Below are 12,703 nucleotides of genomic sequence, written 5' to 3'. Positions count from 1 at the left end.
TTATATAATATTCCATTTCTGCCAATATATCCCCCTAAATCCTACACACTGGACCTTTAAATGCGTCACCTGTCATTGACAACCTGTTCCTAATATTTAACATTTTAACACCCAAAATGTTGTGTAGTCTGCAGTAGGCCTGCTTTGTTAGCTGTAATTCTCAAAGGCTAACACTGTACAGTACGAACATAAAAACCAGTCAGTACAGCTAAGCTAGCAACTCTTTGTGCTACTTCAAGCTAAATGCTAATGCCAGCATGCTAACGTAACATGCTGACAGTGGCGATGCTACATGCTGATGATTAGCAGGTAAAATTCACCATGTCTACCACCTTACTTTAGCGTGTTAGCATGTTGTTCTTTTAAGTTAATTAGCACTTAACATGGCTAAAAACTCCACACTAATGGGAAATGAGTCTATTAGCATTATAAAACTTAACACACGTAACAGCTGAGATGCAGAGTTACAGTTTCTAGTTTTTAGCTATCTAAATGTTCATACTTCATTTTTCAGTGTATATCTGAATCTGACTCACAATAATTCTTATTTCCTCTATTCTGAAGGCTAACATTGTAAAATACTATGCATTAAAGGACAAAATAGACTTAAAGTTAAAAGCATGTGGTTTAGAGGTGGGAGATAGGAAAGATAATGAGTACTTCGGGTAAAAGCTTTACCGTAATGATGAAGGGAACTGTGTTGATCATCTCCAGAAGAAAGGACACCTGGAATATCTGCTCCCAAATGTTCCCCTGAAAAACACGCAAACTTATTTTATTTTGTACAGTTTTACCTGTAAGCACACAACAGACAGTGAGTCACTGCAGAGATGCGGATCTTAATTTTAGTCTGTCACTTTCCACGACCACTTAATCCTTCACCTCAACCAGATCCTGTAATTACCGTCTATCCTTAATGTAGCCGTGACAAATGACTTGGGCTAATTACACCACTTATGGATTGTCAATCTCACAGACTGTAAGTGACTAATTGCACAGACTGTATTACTGATGTGCTTGACGTGTCTGTATATTTATTGTATGTGTGCGTGTGTGTGTGTGTCTGTGTGTGTGTGTCTGTGTTACCTTGTAGCTCAGATACATCAGTAACATAGTCTCCAGGAAACTAATGATGGCCACAATCACCTGAACAAACCAAAAGAGGAAATAATGAACACAAGATCATAAATTATTTACAGCATAATGACCATTTCAGAAGTAATGCTGCATTTCATATTCATTTAGATGATCAAGCATCTGTGGTTTAGATTAGGCATCCGTGTTCATATACAAAGATTTGCTTGTTTAACTTAAACATAATTTTTCTCTGTACATGTTCTATTGTGACTCACTTGAATGGCCCAGACAGGAACTTTTCTATCCACCCAGAAGATCAGCTCCCTGTCAGACAGAGCATGCAATGGCAACTCTTTTATTAACAGTCCTCAAAGCATTATTATCTGTTTAAATACCATCAGTGAGAGCGAAATATAGTCAAAGTAAGACTTGTACATGCTGTCAGGTATTATATTTTTAGATGGGTTTTAAAGGGATAGTTCTCAACAAAATCAAAAATACATATTTTTCCTCTTATCTGTAGTGCTGTTTATCAGTCAAATACGCTTAAAAAACTCAACAGCAATGTCTCTTTCCAGAAATCATGACCTGGTTACTCAAGATAATCCACAGATCTTGTTGTGAGCAGATTCATGTAGGAACTGTTTTCTTTCTACCAAACTACACCCACCAACTGTATCACTGCACAGAGGGAAGCGTGCATCTACTGCTAGCTCACCTAGCCCCACTGAGCTAGCTAACATTACAGCTCTAACGAGGAGGACATCATTTATGTTTACATCTCGCGTCATCCCGTGCACAAGCCTCTCATCCATGAGTAGATCCATGCTTCCTTCTGCACAGTGATATTGTTAATAAGTGTAATTAGGTAAAAAAAAAATAGTGCTTACGTGAAACTGATCACAACAAGGTCTGCGGATTGTTTTGAGTAACCAGGTCATGATTTCTGGACAGTAACATTGCTTCTGAGTTTTCTAAATGAATTTCTTTGGTGCTTTGAGCACCAGAGGCCGAGTGTCATCTAGTTCCATTATGTTCGAGAGAAAGCAGACATCTCTACGGCTGGTATCTCCAGTACTAAGCAATCACGCCAAAATAATCTTGACTGATAAATAGCACTACAGGTAAGAGGAAAAACAAGTAGGATATGACAGTCTGTCCAATTAACATGTCCAACATTGAAAGCACACACACAGACTGTTGCTCTTATATGAAGCCACATGATACATTTCTACTAAGCTGACCCCATTAACAGAAATCACACCTTCTGCTGCTCACCAGTTAATTTCTCTGTCCTGAAATGAGCCGCTTGACAGGCAGTCGACACTGCAGAATAATGATGAACAAAAAAGAATGAAAAGTTAATGAATGTGGGCAGTGAAGTTATTTTTACTATTTTTACTTCGCCAGTCTAAAGCTAAAAACTGAATTTTTGCTCTTTGTTGGCATTTTATTGCCATTGTTTCAATGTTTTATCTCTTTTGATAATCTATTATTTCTACTGTACGTCAATGCTTCTGTAGACAATGGACAAACCATTTGTTGTTGCCGCTGGGAGCGTTTTGCTGTCCTACGCTGTGACTGGCGCTGGCGCTGGCGCCCTGACCCGGGTTGTCTGTCACAACTCGGATGATGTACAGCAGACAGGTGAGCAGCTTCAGGGAGAAGTTAAACACACGAATCCGAAGGCCTAAAGGGGAGAAAGGGACCCATTTTCCAAGCAAATACTGGCTCCAAACAGTGCAGAAATAAGGTATTTACTGTGACTCATAAGCAACATTGCTGTATTTCCAGTGGCACAGTGGTAATTTTCTTTAAATCTGTTGGGGTTGCTATGAAAGAAACTCGTTTTTCTATATGCATCGCGGTCTCATTAGTCACACATTTGTCGGTATTGCTTTCATTGTGTGGTGTTTTAATGCACCCTTTTAATTATGCAACAGCCAGTTACTTACTTGATCTTTGGTTTTTGATGAAGAACAACTTCAGACGCTCCTTGAAGGTGTTTTCATTTACGTAAAACTCCACCTGCACCCTAACGGAGAACAGAAGGAGAGGGACTGTCACATGAAGATCAGCAGCACAAGCAGAAAGAGCTACGCAGATGTTTTTCCAAACAGTTTTTAAAGTATGACATTTTGCACAGCATGAATATTCATCATGTTGTTTTTCTAATTATCTGCCCAAGGCGAGTTTGGTAATTATCTGTCTCTAATTTTGTTTCCCAATTGCTAGAGTGGGTTACTCCAGGTCATGCAGTTTAACCAAAGGAGCCAAAGAGCAGCTGTTACAGTACATGGAGGATAATTTCACCAGAAATAATAATTAAAAGGAAACATGGGAAATCAGATGAGGAAATGGGTATACATGTATTATTATGAGAGTAATAATAATAATCAGGCCATAATTAATTAATTATTAAAACAGAAAAAAGTAACATTAATATTGAAATGACAAGTTGATATTGTGAAATAACAACTGTTCAACTTCAGACCACACCTCCATGTTTACATACAGCCTGAAGAGATAAACTAAAAGTAATAAATGGAAAACGAAAAAGGGCAAATGCAAAAAGGAAGGGATGAAAATGACAAAAACAACGTGATCATTTTATATTTTAATAATTTCTTCTTTCAAACTTTCAAACTACTTTTCAGTTTCCAGTCTAATTCCTTTTGTGTCTGTCCCTTTCTCTTTTAACATTGAAAAATTGTTGGAGTACTAAAATATTATAATACTTTCTTTGCCCTTTTCTCTTTGAATTTCTGTTTCCCTTGAATTTTAATTTTCAACATTATCCTCCGCATGAAAGGGCCAACTATGACATCACAGCCTGTCAATGCTCCATCACTATTTGTGCAATTGTGAGAAGTTACAGACAAAAAAAACATTGCAAAATAGAATTTAGCCTTTTTGCTTTCATACAACTTTAGAATAAACTGTGAAACAGATGGACACAAACGTCCCTGTTGGGATAAAATAAAAAAAAAGTAAAATGAGGTTTTCATTCAAATTCTTTTTGGCAGGTTTTACGTGAGCCATTCTTGTGAAGAAAAATTTCTTTTTGCAATGTGCCACTGCAAAACAATAGAGCATGTTGGATGTTAATCTGTAAAACAGAGCAAAGCACAGAAGGAGATCCAGTCAGAGAGAATAAGCCTAACTCAGTAGGTATCTTGGCAACACACTGAAAATCTTTACACCATTATAATCTTCACAGTACTGCCTGCAGAGGAGAGTGCAGACAGATGAACATGAAAAGCCATAGTGCAAGCATAAGAGATTATAAGAATTTGAGGAAGGTTGAAAGCTTGCGAGGCTGTGATCCTGCTACCGCAGTAATCCCAAGTTTCAGTTTGAGGCTGAAAGGTTCACAGTAGGAAGAAAAAGGCAGTGTGGGTTGTTGGACATCCTCCGGTGTACCCCGCTACAGCTATTTCAGGTCTGCACGACGACTAAACTACACCAAAGAGTGGAGAAAACCCTGCAGAGATGAAACTGATAACACAGAAAGAGAAGTCCTCTGTGATGAGATCTGAGAACAGCTGTCACATCTGGCCAGCAGCAGGGCAGAGATGGGCTCTGGAGGTAACGGCACTTCAACTGGGAGCTGACTGTCACATACGAGGGCCCTACAGACTGCTCTCTGTCTGTGTCTGTGTCTGACCCCCCACACACACACATACACAGGCACATAATGGTACAATTAATGACCCCCAATCAGCTCCTGTTGAGCACACAATTACTAACAGAAGAGGTCTGGCATTAGTCATACAGCAATGTCACATCAGAGTTTCAGGCAATAAGGCGCTCTGGGAGTGATTAGCTCTTTTAAAATGACTAATTCTGCAAAAGTTGTGCAAGTGCCATCATCTTGCAGCCCTGGAACGGGCCTGCATTTATCAGATCAGCTCACCTCAAGGTGTTCATCAACACCAGAGAGACCTGTTGCTCTGAATATGAAAAGTTCAATAAAAACCAGAGTCTAACTATGATAGTGAAAATATGTTTTTCCATTTTATCAAATTTAGCTGAAGCAATTAGATCAATAAGTAGAGCAACCGAAAGTTAATTGATTTAAAATAAATGTCCTTCTTTACCTCAATTCAGCTTCTCAGTTGTGAGGATTTGCTGCTTTTCTTTGCCGAACACGAGGGTGATAATATTTGTCTTTGGACTGCTGGTCGGACAAAACAAGCAATTAGCCTAATAATTGTTAGTTGCAGCCCTAATATCAAATGCTTACATTGGAGCTGAAATGGTTTTAATTGATTTGATGATGGACACAAAAGCACTTTGTAATGAAATTTCTAAAGCAAAAATGCTGAAAAGTCACTGGGCGCAGCTTCTAAAATAGGAATAATTTCAGTTTTTCTATGCCTTAACTGAGGACACGTATGAAACAGGGGGTTTGGTGGTCCTCCGCCAGAAAACTTCAAGCATCAAACACTTAATTTCCTGCACTCTGGTGAATTAAAGTGTATGGTGTAAATGTCTTTAATTGTGTCAAAATAAAAGTCCTTTCCTATTTTTATGTTTTTATTGTGGTGGACATGTCCCCTGGGTCCCCCCTGAATTCTACACCTGTAGGTTATGGATTACTGGTTGGTCAAATAAGCAATAGGAAGAGACACATTAGGATTTAAGTAACTGTGATAAACATCTATCAGACATTTTATAGACTAAACTATTAATCAATTAACTAAATAAATGCAGACAAACTGACAATGAAAAAATTTGTTAATTGCAGCCCAAATCTCAAACGCTAGAGTTGAAACAATTAGGCTAGTCGATTAATTGAACAGATGTCACAACTATCAAAAAAAAAAATAAGTCATTTCTTCTGCAAAAAAAAAATCCAAAGAATCATTTGTTGTCTTCTCAGGTGTGAATATTTCCTGCCTTTCTGAGTGTTATATGATAATACATTACAGATCTTTAGGCTTTGAAATGTTGGTGCACAAAACAAATATGTTCAATAAGCCTACGTGGAAATCGTGATGAGCATTTTTCAATATTCTGACACTTAAATAACCAAAAGATTAGAACATTAATGACCCGATTATAACAATCGTTACTTTATATTACAGCAGTTGTGACCATGATTGAATATGACTTTCTGTCAGGTAAGGACGGATGAGTAAACACGCAGGCATTTCTGTGGATCTCAGCAGTTTTTGGGCGCGCATATCAAATTGGCAGAGCGAGCGCACGTTGTTTGTTTCGTCCATCTTCAAATGCATCGCACGATTGCAATTTCTCTTAGTTGTAAAATAAGAACTGGCAACAACACAAACTTCTCACACCCTCACCGCATTCAGCACGACTCCACTGACACCAGGACACCATGCACACCTCTGAGGCTCCATGTGGCCCTACCTCTGCCCCGCATCACTACCAAAAGGGTCCGATCTCCAGCTGCCCACGGACGGATTGACCCAGGTGGGGATGACGATCCTCGGATCCATCGTGCAGGACACCTGTGGCTGCGTCGTGCAGTCAGTCTTAATTCCTACACTGTAAGCTCCTTGACCAACGCGCCTCCCCGCAGCTCTGAAACAACTCAGCACTAACTGTGTTTGTCGGAGGATGAATTATTTTTAGAGAGGGAAAAAAATCCAAACACGCAGATAACAGGGAGCTTAAAAAATAAGAATTCAAAGACAAAGCTTTGTTTGATTATTGATTTATTTTGAGGACTGAAGTGCTTATTGGAATATTTTTAGAAGTGTATACAATCTCTCTCTCTCCTTTCTCTCTCTCTCGCGCGCGGGCCTGTTGCCACAGCAACGTTTCCATGACAGGAATAACCCTAAAATGATGTGTTGCAGCATGGTCCTCCCCAGCAGCACTGCAGCTCCTGATGAAGCTGTAAACATTCACTGTGACATACTGGAGGAATGTTCTGATGTGCTGCAGATAAACACTGATTTGTTTCCTTTCTTTTTCCTTCTTACAGATGGCACCAGGCATCATCAGCTGCAGCATGTCAGTTTTACAGCGACATAGAAAAGTTTCAGATTTGTCATCTGAAGCCTTCATGACTTAAAAAGCCCAAAGCCATGCACTGTCTGTCTTTCTGTTTTTCTGTTTTGCTCATCTGTCAAGTGAAAGCAACAGGAGGCGGAGAGCCCTCTCTATGCTCAACTGATGAGGAGGTTTTTTGGCATCATAAGTGACATGCAGCAACAGAAAGATAGATGTTTATTTGGATTGGAGCAGAAATTCAGACAAAAAGAAAATGAAGAACAATGTTCTCTCTCTGTCTCCCTCTCTCCTCTGCATCCCTTCCATCCCTCCCACCTTTTCTGTCTTCTCTTAATTTGAAGAGTCTGAAGTAATAATTTATAGATGACCTCCACCGTGAGTCAGTGCTTTTTGAAAATACCGGAAGAGGCCACTCCACTTGAACCCCCCCACCCTTTCGCCCACGCTGGTGGCGCCACTCAGTGCAGCTTTCCAAGTTGCATGTCGAGACCCTCATGCCATAACTCCTGTCTGTGAAATATGTGACATTTACATTTATGCATTAATATATCGCTAAGTTTAGCTCGGAAATACCTCACTTAGGTGTGAATAATGAGGACATTTAAAATGGGAAGAAATGTGATAAACAAAGTAAATTGGACAGAAGGCGACAGAAGGCAGAAGCACAGATGAAAGGAGAATGTACAAATGAAGGAGTGGGCCTGAGAGAAAGACTACAGCACTTCAAACAAGGCTGTTAGCTTGACAATATTGTGCACATGCTTTTGTGTCTTTCTTCTCATGCATGCCTGCTTTTTAGAAAGGAACCTCTGAGCGATGGATGATCCCCTGGAAAGATGTGTCCAGTGACATTTGGGAGTTCACGGATACACAAGCCCGCAGGCTGACCACTGAAAATCGGTCACCTCCAGCAACACCCGGGACAGGAGATGGGTTCATTTGCGGGGTACGAGCGGAAAAATGATAACTGTCTAAATAGGATCTGAAAATGTATCGAGGAGAAAACAGTGGTTGTTGCAAGGACAGCTGGGGAAAGATCACCCTTGACTGAAAGCTTTGGCAGAGCTTCTTGTTTTTCCTCATCAAATAGACGTGTCAAATATTACAAACAGCACTGCAGGCTCAAAGGTTTGCTGCTGCTGTAATCACATCTAAAATTACATTTGATCATCACTCTCCTGAGGTCCATCTGGCAGATCCTGAGCTTACATGCTGGGTAAATATCTTAAGGAAACGCAAATATGAACATATAACTAACTGCTTGAGATTGTTAAACAAATCCAGCACTCTTTAAAAACACTGTAATAACAGAGTAGAGGAAGATGTTTTTCCTTTTGAAGCTATTTTTTGACTTTCTTTGTTTTACACAAAGAGACAAGAAGTGATCTAAATATTTGCCGTAGCACAGTTTTGAGTCTCAGGACAAAAACAAATGAGGTGGTACTCAGAAAAACAGAAGACTGCTACTGATCTTGTCGTCGAGCTCAGATGCCGCAGCAAAGTACAGAGCTGAGGGTAAAAGAGGCGAGAGTATGGATGAGGACAGGTAGATAACAGAGCTACTGGTGGTGAGAACTCATTTTGAATTCTTATTGTGAATTAGGTCGCAAAAACATGTTTCCAGGCAAACTTTTTTTCTCTTCAAGTTTCAAATAAATTCTTGGGGGAATGTCTCAAACACATGCACACACCTAGCCTACTTCCCATCTCAAAAACCACAGAAGTGTCTTCCTTTTCAGCACCACGGACAGCACCCCATACTCTTCCCTGTTTCTGGCTTCACTTCCTTTGTCAAACCTGACACAACCAAAACCACAAACACCACTTATGCCATATTACAGGGTGAGAGAGCACTCCAAACTGCACTTGTGTATGTTGTTGTGTATGCTAAGACTGCAGGGGGTAGACAAGGTAAACACTCCGTGCACAATGACTCTGATGTAACGAGTCCAAACACAGCCACAAAGGTGGGTCAAGTGGGGTTGAATGCTAATTCAAGTATTTGTCAGCTGTAAAAAAAAAAGGAAAGGAGGTCGGCAGTCAGAACTTCTGATAGGTTAGAGAAACACAAGATGACTAACAGAACGGTGATGACGTCAAATAGTCTCTGCCACCTGTCAAAAAAGGTTGGTTTTTTTTTTAATATGCCAGAAGTAATGAGGACAAAAAGTAACACAGAAGAGGAACAGCAGCTGCTACTTGAAGTGAAGAGCGATGAATATGATGGACAAATTGACGATAGAGAGATTTGTTTGACAAATACTTCAAGACTAATCAGCTTACAGCCTAACATGTTGCTTTTTCGCAGCCGTATTTGCAATTCAGTCATTTTAAAGTTACAAATCCTTTTTCATCATGTGGTTTAGAACTGCAACCAACAACCATTATTATTAGTAAAAAATTAATTATTTGCCTTGATTAATCATCAATCATCATCACAATTCCCTACATACTGAGGTGATGTCTTTAAATGTCTTGTTTCGATCAACCAACAGTCCAAACTTCCCAAATTATTCCATTCACTATCATAAAAGGTCAAGAAAACCAGTTTAGAAGTGTAGTCTATCTGCTTTTTTTGTTTTAGAAATTACTTAAACAAAGAAGTGATTATTAAAGTAGCTGCCAATTCTTTAACTGTCAACTGACCAGTGATCACCAACTTGGGGTACCTGCACCCCAGGGGGTAGTTCTGCAATTGCTTGAGGGTACGTGGAAAGGTTGTAAGTAGCTCTCCTATTTTGAAGTTAAATTAAAATTTCAATAAAAATAACATCCACTGACTGGGCAAGCTTTAACACCTGAACACCACATGTTGAGAGTGCATGAAAACCATAGGTTGTATAAAGAATAATGGACGCAACCACCGTGACGTCACCCATTGGTTTGTGGACTTCCATTTTGCAGTCTTGAGTTTGGCATTTTAGCTATCAGCATCTTGGTTTTTGGAGCCAAAATTGACCATATTTTAATGGAGGAGCGCTATAAAATTCTACAGTAGCCAAGAATGGACAAAACAAATATTAGCTCCAGATAGGGTCATTTGCGTTTTCGCACAGACTACCATATTCTCATACACGCTTGACATATGGGAGAAGTTTCAGTTGGTTGCAATCTGCAACCTCACCACTAGATGCCACCAAATCCCACACACTAGACCTTTAACATGGGATTCTATGGGGATCAGACTGTATATAGAGATGGACGATATAACAGCTCCCCAAAAGTGAAGCCAAAACATCTCAATCACCCCCTGGTGGCTGGCTGCAGTATAGGTCATAGACTTTGCCTCCACCATGTTAGAGAATGGGACATGGGCCAAACTAAAAAAAAATCAAAGCATACATTAAAAAAAGATGGTGTCCATCATTTCAGGTATACTCTTATCACAGTGAGGTATTCTCAACCGTTTGTTTTTCTGATGACTAATTAATTAATTAGTTATTTGATGCTATAAAAAGGGTTTTAATTATTGACAGTTATGTGTGCCCATCGGTGTGCTGGCACTGCGCGTGATTGGTTGGACAGTTGTGTGGGCGGGAACTCAAGATCACAGCTACTGGCTCCAAATGACGTCACCAATGCAAAATGGCAGCAGCCATATTGGGGATATTTTGGCTTCATCTTCATACAGTGGGAGGAAGTGGAGACGTGTTTTTCATCTTTATATCCAGGCACTGATAGGGATTAACTTGCTTCTGGAGCCTGCCTCAAATGGTCATTCAATGGACTGCTGTTTTTTGCACTCCATCATATTTCAGCCATTAAGTAACATTTAACAAAAAGTAATAACTAAGTAGCTGAAATAGTCACTTTTTCCACTTTTCACCATCACCAAAAAAAAAAAGAAATGAATTAATCAGAGGTTTTGCCTCTGATTCTGTCAAACAACACTTCTCAACCTGCTTTCTGAGAGTTACCATTTTTCTTCCCATCTGCGCCGCTGCCTACCTGTCATCATTCTGGAAGCCCTGGTCCCCGAGCAGCAGGTCTCTGAAGCGGAAGCGGGGCGGCAGCGGAGGCACCTCCTCACTCTCCAGCTGCTCCATCTTAAGAGTGGAGATGTCTAAGATAACCCCGCTGCTGTTGCTGTTAGTCTTGAGTGGTGCTGGAGAGGAGCTGGAGGAGGGAGAGGAGAAAAGTAAAGAAGCAGAAGGGAAATGAAGGGAGAAAAGGAGAAGAAGTGCCAAAGCGACAGGAGCTGGAGGGACAGGCAATGCTGAAAAGGAAAAGGGAGCACAGGGAGAAGGAGAGGAATCACGGAGAGGAAGGATGGGATGGAAAAGATCAGGTGGTGGACTGATTCGGGAATGCAGAAAAGTAAGGGTTAGAGAAAATAGGAAAGAAAAGAGATACTGTCACAAACTGATAAAAGCCTTCACACTGAGCTCTGGTGACTACCCATATAATTAGCCTGAGGCTTTAGGCTTTACCCATCTGTTTGCAGCTTGTTTTGTAATATGAGCTGCTCAAACAGCATCCTGAAGTCACACAGACAATAAAAAGCAGAAGGATCCGTCATATGTTCATCTAAAGTAACATGCAACTGCTATCTGCTTTACTACCCTGCAGACGCAGGTATAAGATGCAGCTACGCTGTACTGCTGTAAGCATACATTTGCACAGATGATTACATGAATTCTAGTAAAGGTAAGATATGCTCAGGTACAGTTAGATGAAAGTAGAGTGAACAGAGTCTTACAATTACGTACAGTCTACGACTTTTATTAACAGAAACATGCATTTTGTTTGTTTAGACTAATTCTGTATGTATACAGTATTTCTCTGATATGGAAAGAGACACTCTATTTAAAGGGACAGTTCATCCAAAAAAAAAAAAAAAAATTCATATTTTTCCTCTTACCTGTAGTCCTGTTCATCAATATAGATTGTTTTGGTATGAGTTGTCGAGTGTTGGAGATAGGGGCCGTAGAGATGTCTGCGTTCTCTTGAATATAATGGAACCCGATGGCATTCGGCTTGTGGTGCAGAAAGCGCCAAAAGATAAATAAATACATTTGAAAAACTCAAAGCAACGTCCCTTTCCAGAAAATCATGACCCGGTTACTCAAGATAATCCACAGACCTTGTTGTGAGCAGTTTCATGCAGGAACTAACTGCATCACTGCAGAGAAAGATGCATGCATCTTCTGCTAGCTCACCTAGCACCACTGACCTTACAGCTCAGCCGAGAGGGACAACATTAATGTTTACATCTTGTCTATGATTAGATGTACACTTCTTCCTGCGCAGTGATATGGTTGGTGGGTGTAGTTCAGTAGAAAGAAAATAGTTCCTACATGGAACTGCTCAAAACAAGGTTTGTAGATTATACTGAGTAACTGGGTCATGGTATCTGGAAAGAGACATGACTGTTGAGTTTATCTAACGTATTTTTTGGTGCTTTGAGCACCACAAGCTGAGTGCCATCTAGTTCCATAATACTGGAGAACAGGCAGACATCTCTACAGCTGTTATTTCCAACACTCAGCAACTCACACCAAAACAATCTAGACTGATAAACAGCACTACAGGTAAGAGGACAAATATGTATTTCTGATTTTGGGGTGAACTGTCCCTTTAAATAGTATTTTCAGATCAATTTTGATGCAAAATCATAAAAAGTGAAGAAACAGAAACT

General features: G+C 40.0%; 1 protein-coding gene across 4 annotated transcripts in view; it reads right to left on the bottom strand.

The window, feature by feature from the left end:
* Window positions 1-12,703, bottom strand: part of kcnt1a (potassium sodium-activated channel subfamily T member 1a) — a 42,096-nt gene that overhangs the window by 27,581 nt on the left and 1,812 nt on the right. For 2 of the 4 annotated variants that reach the window (XM_049603406.1, XM_049603407.1), the window contains exons 2-8: window positions 11,014-11,181; window positions 3,033-3,112; window positions 2,614-2,767; window positions 2,356-2,403; window positions 1,353-1,401; window positions 1,087-1,146; window positions 679-753 (exon numbers count right to left, since the gene is read on the bottom strand). In XM_049603406.1, coding sequence (XP_049459363.1) covers window positions 679-753; window positions 1,087-1,146; window positions 1,353-1,401; window positions 2,356-2,403; window positions 2,614-2,767; window positions 3,033-3,112; window positions 11,014-11,181 — 634 coding nt within the window. Of the gene's footprint in view, window positions 1-678; window positions 754-1,086; window positions 1,147-1,352; window positions 1,402-2,355; window positions 2,404-2,613; window positions 2,768-3,032; window positions 3,113-6,456; window positions 6,650-11,013; window positions 11,182-11,926; window positions 12,094-12,703 lie in introns of those variants that run through there. The other 2 variants (XM_049603409.1, XM_049603408.1) reach the window with 2 other exon arrangements.

Source organism: Epinephelus fuscoguttatus, linkage group LG18, assembly GCF_011397635.1.
Source record: "Epinephelus fuscoguttatus linkage group LG18, E.fuscoguttatus.final_Chr_v1".
Taxonomy (NCBI): Eukaryota; Metazoa; Chordata; class Actinopteri; order Perciformes; family Serranidae; genus Epinephelus; species Epinephelus fuscoguttatus.
Note: the sequence above shows the minus strand (reverse complement) of the source record. Positions and strands in the feature narration are given on the sequence as shown.